At 59.1% G+C, this 15563-nt stretch overlaps 1 protein-coding gene across 3 annotated transcripts in view; it reads left to right on the forward strand.

Annotated features, from left to right (window-relative positions):
* The window catches only part of PHRF1 (PHD and ring finger domains 1), a 28701-nt gene that overhangs the window by 7250 nt on the left and 5888 nt on the right, over nt 1–15563 (forward strand). For 2 of the 3 annotated variants that reach the window (XM_049096311.1, XM_025452563.3), the window contains 9 exons: nt 1090–1313; nt 3899–3982; nt 5533–5651; nt 8798–8895; nt 9012–9187; nt 9810–9936; nt 13159–13286; nt 14690–14871; nt 15274–15393. In XM_049096311.1, the coding sequence (XP_048952268.1) occupies nt 1090–1313; nt 3899–3982; nt 5533–5651; nt 8798–8895; nt 9012–9187; nt 9810–9936; nt 13159–13286; nt 14690–14871; nt 15274–15393 (1258 nt within the window). The remainder of the gene's footprint in view (nt 1–1089; nt 1314–3898; nt 3983–5532; nt 5652–8797; nt 8896–9011; nt 9188–9809; nt 9937–13158; nt 13287–14689; nt 14872–15273; nt 15394–15563) is intronic. The other variant, XM_049096312.1, reaches the window with a different exon arrangement.

Below are 15563 nucleotides of genomic sequence, written 5' to 3' on the forward strand. Positions count from 1 at the left end.
GGCTGCCCAGGACGGTGTGCTGACCATCTCCGGGGTTCCAGGCTCAGCAGCCCCTGTGTGGTTACTGGTCCTTTGCTCAGGTCTCAGCTGCTGACCTCAGGAGTCCCTGGGCCACGGTTCCCATCCGAGGCTCAGGGTCCTCCTCCAAGGTCGGCTGGTTGGCAGAGTTGAGGTCTCGAGGGAGTAGGGCTGAGGTCCTAACCCCTGGCTGGCCGTCGGCCGGGGTCTCCGCTCGTGGAGGCCGGCCCCTTGGTCGGCGGCAGTTCACAGCTGCTCGCTTCTACACCTGCAGGAGCACGTTGCTCTGTGACCCGCCGGAGAGAACGGCTTCTGAAGGATTCACCTGATTAGGTTGAGCCGCCAGGGATTACTTCCCTCTGCCTCGCAGCGGCCGCCGCAGGGACTAGGTGATGACAGCCCATCGAGGCACTGGCTCTGTCCTCCCCTGAAGGGATTGGGTACGGTTGAGTCCTAGGCCTTGTGAGGACCTTGCCTGCCACACCGCTGGTGCAGGTGAACTCGTGGGAGGGAAAACGAAACGCATATGTTGACTGCTGTGTTGAGCTGAAAGCGTCTCCCTTTCTGCTGGTCAAGCCCCAGCCCCAGAGCCTCTCACAGATTGATCAGAACTGTTGTAGCCAAACTGCCTAGTTAGGACTCTGTGGTCCCTCCATCTCCTAGGAGAGAACAACACCTGTAAGGAAGGTGTCAGCTGGAGGCAGATAATTTGTTAACGCCATCTGCTTTGAGACGGTTCTGGAGTGTGTCGCCACCATTTGGAGGCTGCTGTGTCGAGCAGGGGCAGTTTTTGGGGGCGGGCCCCTGGGAGCTGCTCTGGTGGTGAGGGTTCTGATTGTGCCCTCATCGAGATGGGGGCTTGCAGAGCTGGTGTGGCCCCCTCGGCCAGTGCCCCGTCCTCTTAGCTTGGGAGCTGCTTCTGGTGAGGTGCCCAGGGATGGTCACACCTGGCAGGGCTGCAGGAAGGGGGTCTGTCTCTTGAGTGTGGATTTGGAAGTGTGCCTTCCTGAGAGCAGCTGTAGCCTGCTCCTGGTGCTCCAGCTCACAAAGTGGTGTTTCTTCTTTCTCAAGGGTCCGAAGATTCTGAAGAAGGAGGAAGAGGAGAAGAGGACATGGAGGCGTTAGTAGCTGTGGTGGACACTCAGGGGAAGCTGGAAGACAACGGTGCATTTAATTCTGATGATGATGCCGAGAGCTGCCCAATTTGTCTCAATACTTTCCGGGACCAGGCTGTGGGGACACCCGAGAACTGTGCCCATTATTTCTGTCTGGACTGTATCGTGGAATGGTCCAAGGTGAGTGAGGCCACTTCTCTCTGGGGTGCTTCCTTCCTTCAGGATGACCTCTATCCATTGAAAGTGACCCTGCCGGCTGCCAGCCACTTGCTGGGTGGTGGTCTCTGTTCTGCAGTAAAATTGGGGCCAGATGGGTCCTAGCTTGGTCATTGCTTTGGTTGGTGTGCTGTTGGCTCTGGGGATTACCAGTAAAGCTCACTGTGGGGTGATGTGCTCGTGGAGTGTGGGATGAAGAGGCAGGAGAGAGGAGGGTTATTTCTGGGTCAGTGTCCCTTGAGGACCTGCCTGCAGAAATCATGAGTGACGTAGAGGCAGTCTGTGGCCAGCAGAGTCAGCCCAGTGTGCTGTGGCCCCGCAGGGTGGGATCGTCTCATAGATGCAGAGGAAGCGTGAGATGCAACTTGGGACTGAGTAATAATAACCAGCAGTGAAGGGAGCCAGCCTTAAAACAGATGAAGGGAATTTACCAAAAAATACACGGTATATTTCAAACTTTTTATTGTAAAAACTTTCAAAGAAGTAGTCTAGGACAGGAGGAGTGATGTGTGCCCCCACCTGCTGCTCGTCTCTGCCTTCAAGAACTGTTAAGTCTGCTCTCCGTGTTTTCTCTCCTCTCCCCAGCCTGGAACTTCCCCGGCATGGTCGGTGTGTGCAGATAGCCCACCTCCATGCCCCACCTCCCCCAGCGACATTAGCAATAACCCCGTGGCCAGCCCTGCTCCCCGTTCTTCCAGAGAGCTCAGAAGCATCTCTGTGGGAGTCTGTTTGAACCTCGGCCATGTTCCTGCCAGCCCCGTGGCCACACGGCTGCTGGCTGCTGGCTCCCGGCTCCCGGCTCCCAGTGGTGTTGAGGGTTTCCTTGCCCCTGGCACTACTTGTTTCTGTTCCACGGCAGTGGATCCATGGCACAGGTTAGGTTAAGGTTTAGGGGCAAAGCCTTATACACTGAGGAACACGACATGGTGCTGGCTGTTTGTCTTCTAATCAATATGCTGGATTAATGGAAGCAAAAAAAGATAGAAATGTCACATAGGAAAAGGTGTTCTTTGCAAATAATGTTTGTCAACATAGATGTTTTACAAACAATTAGAATATGAAATTCAGCAATATTGTTGGACACAAGATTAACAAAGATTAAGAGACTCAGAAGTGAGTCATAAAAAGACATGCGCGACCTTGAAAGAGTTTTTCTAAAACTGTTGAGATCAATGAAGAAGGAGCACTTTCTGGAGAAGTCCCGGCTCTGAGATCCCTCATCTCATCCCCACCCTGACCAAGCGTCCAGAGCCTCGAAGTGCTGTGAAATTCATAGAGGAGGGAAAGAAAATACCAAGAGTCACCCGTCCTTTTGAACTAGGGAGAAGTCACCCATTGGATACTAAGACTTATAAAAGTATGACTACGCCAGGATCCGTCCAGATGTGGGGACCTGAAAAGCACCGTCACCCACGGCGGCCAGCAGGTGGCATCTCACGAGGAGAGCGGGTCTCTGTAAACGAGTGTGGGATGGGGAGGAGGGCTCCGCTCACAGCGCACACAGAGCGCCCCCTGGAGCCAAGATGGGAAGTTAGCGAGCCGTGCTCTGAAGCCTTCAGAAGAAAATGCGGGGCAGCTGTGGGGACAGACCTCTAACCCTGGGCAGCAGCTGCCAGGAGACTTTACACAAGGGCAGCGCATGCAGGAGTTGGGAGTGGGTTCCACCGTGAGGTCTCGCCACAGGTGCCGGAAGGTCAGACCAGAGACCATGGGAGGATGGGAGCCCCTGTACCTCTCAGATCGGAGGGAGTGTAACTCGTGAGCCCTGGGGCTCATGCACTGGTAGCCGTGAGCTGGCGAGGAGACACCAGTCTGCACCACTGTCCTCGGGTGTGCAGGCAACCTGTTTACCCACCCACGCTGGAAACAGCACATGAACCGGCCACCGTCGGGCCGCCTGCTGGTCCCCAGCAGTGTGTGCAGCCACAGCCCTGTCCTGAGGACGGATGTCCGGGACCCCAGGGAAGCACACAGCCTGGAGGGAGGGGAGGGGGCTGAGGGTTTGGGTGGTGACTCCGTGGATGAAATTTATCAGAGCTCATCGAAATACACATTTAAAAAGAATATGTATGATACACCCGATAAAGGTATTTTAAAACAAGGAACTTCCGTGCATCCAAACCATATTGATAAGAAGCATCCAGAACGTGTATCTGATGCATAGTCACACTGTGTAAGGAAATACCAGAATTTACTAGGAAAGAGATGTCAAACAGCCTTGTGCGTGGGAACACGGGTAAAGGCTTTGCCCACAGGCCGCAGAGGAGGGGCCCGATGGCCAGCGACTGGGCTGTCCCTGCTGGAGGCCGGCCTGGGACCCCCACTCTTCTGCTTGTTGAGCATTCAGCAGTGATGGGTAACGTGTGTGGGCTCACAGCTGGCTTTCCTTCCCTCGCCCCTGCGACTTAGCACAGGGCACATAGGTGTGCAGTGAAGATTTGATGATCAATGTTAAACAAGTTCGTGATTTTTGAGGGAGTTCTTTGAGTATGGCTGGTATTAATGGTGAAAATCCTCTGGGATCCTGATACAATTTTAATTTCTTACAGAATGCCAATTCCTGTCCCGTCGATCGAACTATATTTAAATGTATTTGTATTCGAGCCCGGTTTGGTGGTAAAATCCTGAAGAAGGTAAGTGTGGCTGCTGTGGAGAAGCGCCCCTGCCCCCCATGCCTCCTGACATTGGTCCAGGTCTGATGGGAGAAGGTGCTTTCAGGAGTTGATTGGCTTTCCTTTTTTTTATTTTTAAAGATTTTATTTATTCATTCATGAAAAACAGAGAGAGAGGCAGAGACACAGACAGAGGGAGAAGCAGGCTCCATGCAGGGAGGCCAATGTGGGACTCAATCCTGGGTCTCCAGGATCACATCCTGGGCTGAATGCGGTGCTAAACCGCTGAGCCACCTGGGCTACCCTGATTAGCTTTCCTAAAGTGAGCAAATTTTGGTTAAGTGCGCTTTAGAAACCCACTAAAATGTCGTTTGCAGCATGAGGGTGAAGTGGGTTGATGGTTCTGGGTGGGAAGGCAGTTTCTCAGACTTCCTCCTCCCACCTCCCGCGTGTCTTTTCTCCGGCTCACAGCCACGGGGGAGAGGGAAAGTGAGGGTAGAGCCTGGGCTCCCCGGGGACCACACCCCCGACAGCGCTGGGCCCCGTCATGTGTGAGAGGGCGGGGAAGGAGGAGCTCCCTTTGCTCTCCAGTGCATGCGTTTGCTTGTGTGCTTTGCAGAGCTCGAAGGGCCTATATGAGTCTCCTGTTGTCAGGGAGGAGCATCACGGAGACTCGGACACACGCCTTAGACATGCCTCTTACAACCGTAGACCCGCTGTTTTATTTACAAAGGGCCCAAGGCCGTAGATGCATGGGGACTTTGGTGCTGGGCGTGCAGGTTTCTCGTGGGCTCAGTGCTGCGCTGGCTCAGGTTTGTGCGCAGGTGGCAGCTCTGGCTTTGCTGACTCTGGCCCCTGACCCAGACGCACTGCTCTCCTTCCCTGGAACCTGGGCCTGTCCCCGCATCACGTAGGCAGCCTTCATTTACCTGGAGCTTCTGCCAAAGGAGCATGTGGACGCTGAGCTCGTCCTGTGTGTGCCGAGAGGCATGGGGGTGCAAAGTCCGGGAGCGCACGAGCTAGCCCAACTGGAGAGCATCGGAGAGTGACAGGCAGTGCAGCAGGTTAGGGAGGACCCTAAGTCCCCCCCCCCCCCCCCCCCCCCCCGGGCTCTGGAAGAAGGGTGGGATGAGTGCTGACACCGGTGGAGGGAGAGCGGGACGGGCTGTGGCCACAGCGAGGAGGACGGAGGTGGCATCCCATGTGAAGGGAGCGTGTCCACGACCCTCACACATGGGGTGGCTCAGAAAACGGAAGCCCAGAGTCCCGCGCCTCCGAGCCTGCGTGGGGAGGGCGTGCTCCATGCGTGCCCGTGACTGCCACCGTGTTGCTGCGCGTCTGCCTGCCCTTGCTGGGGCCTAGGACAGTTCTCGAGAGGATAAAGGCCTGCTGCTTTTATTCTGCTTCTCTCTTGCCGTTTGCGGTGACCGTGTCCTGGCTGGTCCCCACCTGCCCGCTCTGGGGCCTTCCCACGGGAGAAGCTGCTCCGTCCGCTACGCGTGAGCAGAATTGCTGACTCTGGGGATCAGGCTCCACTTGCTGTGTGACCGGCAGGGCTTTTCTGCTCTCAGATTCCAGTGGAGAATGCCAGAGCCGGAGAAGAGGAGGAGGAGGACCCGACCTTCTGTGAGGTGTGCGGCCGGAGTGACCGGGAGGACCGTCTGCTCCTCTGTGACGGCTGCGACGCCGGGTGAGCCTGGGGCCCCTCACAGCAGCTCCGGGAGCAGAGGAGCTGCTTCTGCTGTCCCGATCCCTGACCAGCAGGACGTCACATAGGGCTGCTGCTCCGTGCGTCATGCTGTGTGCTGTGGCCGCTGAGGCCAGGCCCCTGTGTCGGGAGCACCTGAGTCCCAGGCCACTGGTTGGTAGCCGGCAGGGCTCACAGGCTCTTCCCACCGCTTATACCCCTGCTCTTCCCCCAGAGATTCTGAGACTGCTTAGCAGAGGTGCACATAAGGCTACAGGATGGAGAAGAGCCGAGGGGAACCTGAGAAATGGGGGCCGGGAGCCCAGACGTAGGTCACGTACAGGACCCCGCCTTCTACGAGGTCAAGTGACCCGTGTCTAGCAGACTCTGGCTCCTGGGAGCCTTTCCCCGGCCTCCTTGCATCACTCTTCCTTTCTCGGGGGTTTTTCTGCTGTGAGCTCGTGCTGAGGGGGTTGTGGCAGCCTCTTGAGAGACACGAGTGGTGGTAGGAGGAGCCCGTGGGGCTGTCAGGTCCGCAACTTCGTCTTGTAGGTAGCCCTTCTGAGGGTTGGGCTGAGAAGCAGCAGGCGGCCAGCAGTCTCGAGCCCTGGTGGCCCAGAGCTGGCCCTAGAGGCCCCCCGGTTGCAGACTGGCCCAGGCTTTGACCCCTGACCAGGGCCTGCCTCCCCAGTGCCTCCTGCGTGGAGCTCAGTTGGCCACGTGCTCGCTCCCCAGATGATTGCCACATGCTGTGCGTTTATCCTCCCTAGGCACCTCCACTCGCACGGTCTGTCCAGGCTCCCTTCTCACGAGTGGCTGCTTGTGTGTGGGTGCTCCCGTTAGAGGTCCCAGCTGTGTCTGATTGCCCCCTGCTCACTGCTTGCTGTGAGGACAGGAGAGGGCTGGCTGCCGTGGGTGTCCTGTGAACCCTCGAGGCCAGTCCCTGCTCTTGCCAGCCCTGTGCCTCGTTTACTGACTTGACTGTGTGTGAGCAGGAAGCTGAGGAAGTATGGTCTTGTGAGGCCCTGGGGCCGAGCGGGCAGCTCAGCACTCAGAGCTCAGCTCACGCAAAACCAGTCCTTTCCACGTGCTTGTGGCCACTGTGGGCCTGGCACAGCTGGAGGGTGCAGGAGAGGCCATTAGAGGTAGGAGGGACTGCCTGTGGCCCTCGTCGCTGGCCTCACCTCTGCAGCCCGGGATCCCAGCTGGATGCCAGACGTGGGTGCCTTCTGGTGGCCTTGAAGGCAGCGGGGAGCCCAGGTGAGGCTGTTGGAACTCCTGCTCACTAGGCCTCGTTGTTTTCCTGCAGCTTCTGAATCAAGCCCACGGTGCTCAGCTCCTTCGTCACAGTCTGTTCTTAATCCTACTAACTTGGCGGTGACACGTAGGGATATCTCACAACTCTATTTACTATCCTAAACTGTGTTCATAAATGTAACGTGTCAACATGTCTTACGTGCTTGGGTTATTTAGCAGATAACTCAAGTACATAAAACTCCTAATGAATCTAGAGCGTTCAGATGGATGAGCATAGTGATCTGTCTCCAAGCATCCTCACACTTAACGTTTCCCACCTGCTAAATCCTCCTGTGAGATGCTGTCGTTACCAAGTACGAAATGACTCAGTTGTTCTTTTAGAGATGGAAGCACAAGGCCGTAGATACACAAACGTGTAGCAGATCTCTTCACTTACAGGAAGCAAGGTTCACATTATCTCTGATGCTTAAAAAAAATTTGCAATTAAATGTAAAGGTGTCCAGTCACTAGGGAAACCTCCGAGGACATCATGGTGCCGCATCACTGTGGCATCCTGGCGGGCAGGGGGGGCGGTTCTGGGCGGCTGCAGTGGCGGGGCCCTCTGTCAGTGTGAGTCCAAGCAGCCTGGCCTGTGGACTCACCAGCAGCCTCCACTCGAGGTCCTGGAGCTTGGCATGAGGAGAAAACCGGGTGGACCATGTCGGAGCCTTGAAATGCTTTGTGAGAAGCAACGCTGTTACTGATCCTACCCCTGAAAAAGCACGTGGGGTGGCTTCTGAGGCTGGTGTCCACTGCGGGTGCTGCCCAGGACTTGATGCTGGCCTGGGCTTGCTGGCTTGCATTCCGGGAGGAACCTCTCAGCCCTCACTTCCATTCTTGTGGTTCTCATGTGAGGTCCCAGCGGGAGGGTCACGTGGTGAGGGTTTCCACCTGTCCTGGCTCCCTGGATCCCCACGGTCCAGCGTGGTGAGCTGTCCGTGGTTCTTAATCTGGGCTCAGGTCGCCCGGGATTTGTCCGGGTCTTGGGCTGGAGAAGTTTGGGCCAGCTTGGAGAAGGCTGGCACGGGCAGCCCGCGTCAGCAGTGACTCTTCTAAACCGCTGTCCTTGAAGGTTGGATAGAAGGAACTGGATGACCGTGGTCAGGCCACGCCTCCATTCACTCAGCAGACAAAGCCTTTCTTTCTGTATTAGCTCCTCAGACTGGATTGTGAAGTGTGAGGTGCCAGCATTTGAAACTCTTGGGACTGCTGAATGATGCTGGGGGGGCGGGGGGCGAGCAAGGACAAACCGAGGTCTCAACCAACCACAGACAAGCCTCCAGGTGCAGGACATCTGCCACGGTCAGCTGCAAGTCCCCCACGGGACAGAGCTGCCCTGGATCACATGGCCACCTAACTCAGTCCCTCCATGTAGGACACCTCCCGTGGAGGCTTCGGGGACCGTGGGGCCCCCTTTGGAGGGCAGAGCTGCCCAGCATCCCTGTGGGAAGGACGTGGGAACACTTGGAGCCTGATGTGTCCCGTGTGATGCACACGGAGCCCACGCCATGTCCTCAGGGTCAGGTCTGGAGAGACGCTCTGGGCTGCCAGCAGCGCCTTCCTGCTGTGTGCTCGTGGCCTTTTCTCTGCCAGGAGACGGAGCACTGGGTGCCTCCGTCTCCTAAGGACCCCACTCTGTGGGTCAGGGCCCCACCCTCACGACCTCTTGTAACCTCAGCCCCCAGCGATCCCATCTCCAAATGCAGCCACTTCAGGTGTCCGGGCTTCCACCTGGGCTTGGAGACACGAATCTGTCTGCAGCCAGGTGTGTCACGCTCCTGTGACCCACGGGCATGGCCGTCGGTGGCCCTGGGTCGTACAGTGACCCTGTGTGTGCCCTCTGGCTCCCGTAGGTACCACATGGAGTGTTTAGACCCTCCTCTCCAGGAGGTACCGGTGGATGAGTGGTTCTGTCCAGAATGTGCTGCGCCTGGAGCTGCTGCCGACGCCGGTAAGGCCCACCTCAGTCCCAGGCAGGGAGCACTCAGCAGAGTTCTCGCGGGAGACCCCGTAAGGCTGTGTGGGTGTGGCGGGCGCTCCTCAGTCCAGGACCTTTGTCCTTTGCAGATGCAGGTCCTGTGAGTGAGGAAGAGGTGGCCCTGCTCTTGGCTGACGTGGTGCCCACCACCAGCCGGCTTCGGCCGCACGCAGGGAGGACCCGAGCTATTGCCAGGACGAGGCAGAGCGAGAGGGTCCGCGCGACCGTGAACCGGAATCGGATCTCCACCGCCAGGAGGATCCAGGTGGGTGCGCTGTGGCCGCCAGCCCAGCTGTAGAGCCGCCCAGGGGCTCTGGGGAGGGGGGCGGTCAGCAGGGGGCGGTGTGCGAGGGCAGCCGTGTGCGCAGTCGAGCCCCACGTCCTGGCTGCTGTGAAGGGAACCGGGCCCAGCTTGCCCCACACCAGCCTGCCGGCCCCCCGTGGGCCTGCACCGCCCGTGCGCTGCTTCCGGTAGCAGCACGGGCTGCTGTCAGCACTGGGAGGGCGCTCGCCAGGGGAAGGCGCAGAGCACGGAGCACCTGGCTGGGGGGCTCGGACCCCGTGGACCCCGTGTCCATCTCCCTGCGTGGCCCTGCTCCGCACCGGCACGGTGCCCTGGCCCTGCAGCTGGCTCCTCGCGGCCTGCCTGGCCCTCTTCCGCGTACCCGCCCTAAATGTGTTGTTGGGGGGCCCTCCCAGGCCTTGAGCGCCCTCAGGAAGCCTGCTGCGGTTTGTCTTTGAGAAGCGAGAAGGGGACACCCGCTAAGCCTGCTGGCAGCCCGAGGGTATCTGGCCCCCATGGGTGGCCTGGTGGGGGCCAGTGTGGGGTCCCTCAAGGCTCTGGGGGGGGGCGCTGCCCCGCCAACGGCACCCTCCTTGCCATGCAGCATGTCCCGCGGTACCTCATGTCTTCTCTGCTGGATGAGACCATCGAGGCGGTCGCTGCGGGTCTGAGCACTGCCGTGTACCAGCGCCCCGTGACGCCCCGGGCCCCCAAGCGCAGGAGGAGAACAGGTAAGCCCAGGTGTGGCCCGGCCCCCAGGAGCTTCACCCCAGAGCCCCTGCAGGTTCTGCAGGCTGGTGTTTTCAGGGGTCAGAAGGGCCGCGCGGGTCTGGTCTGTGCACGTGTGAACGTTGCTGCAGGCCTTGAGGTCTCTGCAGCCACAGCCCTGCAGGCGCGTCAGGGCGACTCGGCCACCCCGACCTTGGTTAGGGACCGTGAGACTTTGTGGCCAAACTGCCTTTTTCCCTCTACACGCAGCAGTGCGGCGGGAGGACCCTGGTTCTGGGCTTTTGTGCGCGGGTGCTGTCCAGGTGATGAATTGGCTGCTTACTTGTCCTTTTCCTGGCTTAGTTCCTGTATGTCCCGTCCTTGCCTCGTGTCCGTGGGTGCCTCCTGGGGAGAGGCCTGGGGTGGCGTGGGTCCAGTTGCTCACACAGGTGCCCGCTCGAGCTCGGCGGCGGCCTGGAGCATGAGGCGGGAGCTCTGATCGTCATCTGGAGATGCTCTTGCCTTGGGGGGCCCTGCCCCTCCCTCGCTGACCCCGGGGAGGTCACTGTGGCCTTGTGCTCGCCTGTTTGGTGGGTGATGATCTGAGGTGTTACAGCGACGGCGGTACAGATCCAGGCTTAATGGCGATGACGCTTGCCCCGCCTGGCCTGCACCCTGGCCCCGGCCCCCTGGCCCCCCGGCCGCCACCCTTCTTCACACTGGATGTTAGCTTCGCCTGTTTTCAGCCTTCACGTGGTGAGACATTCATAGGACCTTGGATGCGCGGGTTTGCTCAGCGCGGTGGTTTTGGACTCTGTGGTTGTGTCTCTGTGATGGACGGACTTCGTGTATCGTTGAGGAATATCCGCGTTACGCGCACAGCACAATTTGCTGCTCCAGTTTCCCTCGAGGGTCGTTTGGGCTGTTACTGGGTGGCTGCGAATGTTCGGGGTGTGGATGTACCAGGGTCTTGCGGGCAGGCGTCGGAGAAGACCACACCGTGGGCTCGGAGGCTCAAGGCATGCTTCAGGCTGCGTGGCTGTCTGCCCCAGTGGCCCGAGAGCCGCGGGGCCCCCGGCACCGGGAGTGGTCAGTGCTGGTCCCCGTGCCCTGCATCCCCTGCCACTGCTGCCGAGCCCTGGGTGCCGTCCGGCCCTGTTGCTGGTGGGGTGCCGGCGCGGGCAGCCTGCGCCCATGTTTCCGTCCGTGGGACTGTGCTGTGCGTGCTCTTTGCCGCTGGTTGGCCGTCCCATGTGGTGTGAAGGGCATAAGAAGGGCCTTCCTTCCTGTCTCTCACACTGTTCCCCTCGTCTCGGCTCAGGAGTGCCAGGTCTCCGTGCTGGCACGTGTCTGCTCACTGCACCTCCATCGCACAGAGACGGCCCCAGGCCATCCGCTTCAGGCGATGCCAGTGCTGTGGTTCGAGGTGGGACCGGAAGGTTTTCCTTTTGTCCCTAAGATGTACCCAGCGAGGACCGGCCGCACCCGTTACCTGTGCTCGGGCAGCTGAGCATCATTCTGTCCCGGTCACGCCTTCATCTTGCCCGGTGGGGTTTTTGGTTTGGGCTTTGGTTTGGTTTGAGGTTCTTTTGGTTTTTCTTTAAAAAAAAAAAAAAAAAAAAAATTATTTATTTATTTTTTTTATTTATTTTTTTATTTATTTGTGATAGTCACAGAGAGAGAGAGAGAGAATGAGGCAGAGACACAGGCAGAGGGAGAAGCAGGCTCCATGCACCGGGAGCCCGATGTGGGATTCGATCCCGGGTCTCCAGGATCGCGCCCTGGGCCAAAGGCAGGCGCCAAACCGCTGCGCCACCCAGGGATCCCTATTTATTTCTTTATGAGAGACACAGGCAGAGGGAGAAGCAGGCTCCATGCAGGGATCCCGACGTGGGACTCAATCCCAGGACCCCGGGGTCACGCCCTGGGCTGAAGGCAGGCGCTGAACCGCTGAGCCACCCAGGGATTCCCTTTTTTGGCTTTTCTAGTGAATTTTTAATTGTTTTTACAGACCCCTGTCAACCCTGGGAGGCCTGGGAGAAACGAGTAGTGAACCTGCACCCAGCCGCCCTGCCCTGGCCCGGCCTCGCTGCCACCCCGCCCTGCCCCGCGTTGGTCCGAAGCCCGTCCTTGGCGCCTGCGTCCTTTCACCTGTCGGCGTGTTCCGATGTGTTTCTAAAGGAGGCGATCTTCCTCCCTTCCCCCTAAGCCCAGTACCCCCGCGGCCCCCGACAAGGAGAATAGGAATTCCTGAGCGCCGTGAGATAGCCTCTCAGTGTTGAAAGTTCTAAATGTGTCATAAATGTGATAGAATCTTTAGAAATAGTTTATTTGAATCCAGAGCCGAACGAGATCCCTGTTGCGCTGGCAGCGGTGCCTGGCAAGTGTCTCCGTGTGACTTGGCTGTGCAGGGAACCAGGTCGCCATGGGCGCCCCTCCCAGCCCTGCAGCCTGCGAGGGGGTGCGGCACCTGCTGGTCTCCCTGCTTGTGAGCCGGCGCCCCGGGGACTCGGGCAGGGCAAGGGGAGGCTTTCCTCTTGTGCTGGCTGCCGCCCAGGCCTCGGGGGCTTTGGACTACGTCTAGTCGAGTCCTCGTGCAGAGCTCCCGAGCTCTGGCGGGGTTAGGAATTCGAGGACTTTGCTACACGCGTTGTGTCGATGGCGTCCCGAGGGTGGATCACCGGGGCTCCGTGGAACCCCTCCTTCCAGGCTGAAGTGCCTGTGGGCGCCCAGGGGCTGTGGGAGCGTCCTGGGAGGAGGAGCCCCTTGAGCCACCCGTGTCTCTGAGCCCAGGGGTTTGTGCGTCCCCCCCTTCGGGACATGTTCCTGGAGATGCGCAGCAACCGTTTCCCCTCTGCTGGGGGCTCCTCTGTGGTTAGACCGAGAGGGCGCGGGCCTGGGGCCGGTGGTTTCATTTTACTCTGGGTTGTCGCGGTTTGTTTTTTATTTAATTTTGTTACGTGACCACGTGAAACACTAGTTTACTAGTTACGGAGGTCAGGTCTGTAATCCGTGGCCTCCGGAGGCGCCCTGTGTCCTCTGCACTGCCTGCCCTCTCTCGCTCCTCCACGGGAAGCACGGAGCTTTAGGTGATGGTTTATTTCTCCATGTAAAACCCCGGGCCAGTACGCACAGCCGTCTACGCGCCAGGGCCCGGCGGGTGCGGCACGTGCGTGAGTGGGACGTGCAGGGGCGGGGGCCTCCGGTTCCCGGCGAAGCACAGACTCCCAGGGTGCTCTTTGCAGGAAGACGGAAGAAAGCATCAGGAAGAAGGAAAGCGCAGCCCAGGTCATCTGTGAAGAGCAGGAGCTCTGGGGCGAGGTCTAAGAAACGCCAGGGCCGCGTGAAGAAGAGAAAGGGGAACAAGTCAAAGGTAGGCTCGGACGGCGTTGTTGCTATGGCTGTCGTTCCCGTGCGTAGCAGGTGCTGGGACTCAGAAACACCCACCTTTCTGAAAAATGAACATTTCTGCAGCACAGATTAAAGCTGGGGCTAGCCAAGAGGTCGTCCAGGAACCTTTCCAGCAGCTTGATGGCCCGGGGCTTGTGTACAACTCCTGGAACCCCAGGGTGGGCCCTGTGGGGCACAGAGGGCAGGCCGCCCAGGGGGTGTGAGGGCGGCAGGGCCGGGGCCACCAGCTGGCTGGGGAGGCCAGTGGATTGTTAGCTGGAGTGTGGAGCCGCTGGGAGCTGGGGGCTTCGAGAGGGGAACGCCGGCTGGGTGTGCGGCCGGGTTTTCGGCCAGACCAGTCTTGTCCTGGCCGAGGTGACTCGAGTGGGTCACCCGTGGGCTCCTTGTCCTCTAGTTCCTCACAAGCAGGCTTTGAGAGCGGGCCCCTCTGTGTGCGTGCAGCCCGCGCTGCGTGTCCCTGCTCTGAAGGATTGTCCTCCCTGCAACTACCGGGCTGGACGCTGACATCACTTTAGTACACGAAACCTAAGATACTCTGTTGTGGCCGTCATTCAGGTGCTTGCTGCGTCTGTACGTGGATTCACGCTCAGATCATTGCCGTTGGCTGATGAACGTACTGTACGCTTACGGAAACCTGTACTCAGGTTTTGTCTTGTTTTTTTTTAAGGATTTCTGTTTGAGAGAGCGAGTGAGAGCTCACGGGAGTAGGGGGAGGGACACAGGCACAGGGAGAAGCAGAGAACCCGACGTGGGGCTCGATCCCAGGACCCCCAAGATCATGACCTGGGCCGAAGCCAAGACGCAGGCACTAACCACGCAGGCGCCCCTCCCTGTGTCTAAATGGAGCATGTGAACAGCTGCTCTGGTGGTTCATTCAGTCGGACTTCCTGGAGGGACAAGAAGCCAAAGCTGTGGCCACACGTGGGTGTGGGTGGCACACTGGCCACGTCCCGCTGTGTGGACCCTTCATGCCCGAGCCTGATCCTGGGCTTGGCTGTGTGTCGCCATTTCCCCTGCCAGGGTGTCCAGGGACTATGGCCCCGAGCGCACACATGTGGGAGTGCTGTCCCCTCAGCCCTGCCCCTCGGGTGGTTTTTAAAACACCTGTCAAATCAGTCATCCCTTGAATGGTTTGTTCGCTGCTTGTGAATTTTTGTAGAAAACAGACCACCTGGTAACAAAAAGTTCCTGCAGGTGGTGGTGTGCTGCGCGGGGGGATGTTGGACTGTATAAGGACCCGTGGAGTGTCATCGTTGCTACAGGCCAAGCCCTGCGGCTCTGGTGTGGCATTTACTCAGCCGTGTTTCTAGAGCCTTCAGGTCCCGTCTTTCTTATCATTCCTTTCCTTTTATGACTTTGGTTCAGAATGAAGCCACAGCTCGCTCCCGTATCGCACGGACACTGGGCCTCCGGGGTCCGGCCTGCGGAGGCTGCATCCCCTCTGTGCACAAGCCGGCGGAGCCCTCTCTGGGGCTGATGCGTGCGGACATCGGAGCGGCCTCTCTGTCGCTCTTTGGAGACCCTTATGAGCTGGACCCCTTTGACAGGTAACGGAGACTGCCCTGCAGGGGGACTCCCCTCCCTCCTCTCCCCTTCCCTCCCTCTCCCCTTTCTTCCCCCCTTCCCTCCCTCCTTCCTTCCTTCCCTCCCTCCTTCCTTCATGGGCAGTGGGCCTCAGATATTGTATTTATAAAATGAGGGGAAGGACTCGACTCCTTTTCAGATTCCTTCAGGTGGGGTGAGGAGGGAACTCTCCACACCTGCCAACGTGGAGAAGCCCTGTTGTGCACATCCGCCCGCCCTTGCCCTGCGCCCACTCAGAGGCTTGGGTAGAAGCCGTGTTGGGCTAGGGCACAAGTGCTGCCCCGAGTAGAGCTGAGGAGGGGCCGGGGTCTCCCTGGGCCTCCACTGTGGGGTCACCGTTCCTGTGGGCTCTGTGCTTTCTCCAGCAGTGAGGACCAGTCTACAAACCCTGCTTCCCCTTTGAGCGCCAAGAGGAGGGTTCTGTCCCAGTCAGCACTGCGTTCTCACCGGCCCGTGGCCAGGCCTGTGGCCATGGGGCTCTCCAGGTATGTGCTGGCGGGGACCATGGTCCTGGGGTGGAGCCAGCGGGGCTCCATATGGGCCTGGCACCCTGCGTGTTCACCCTGCCTGTTCTGGGGCGTGTGCTGAAGTCCAGGGCACCAGGATGCATGGCCAGCCAGAGCCTGCCTGGGCTGAGCTGGGGGCCAGTGGCCGT

This window comes from Canis lupus, chromosome 18 (genome assembly GCF_003254725.2).
Source record: "Canis lupus dingo isolate Sandy chromosome 18, ASM325472v2, whole genome shotgun sequence".
Lineage (NCBI taxonomy): Eukaryota > Metazoa > Chordata > Mammalia > Carnivora > Canidae > Canis > Canis lupus.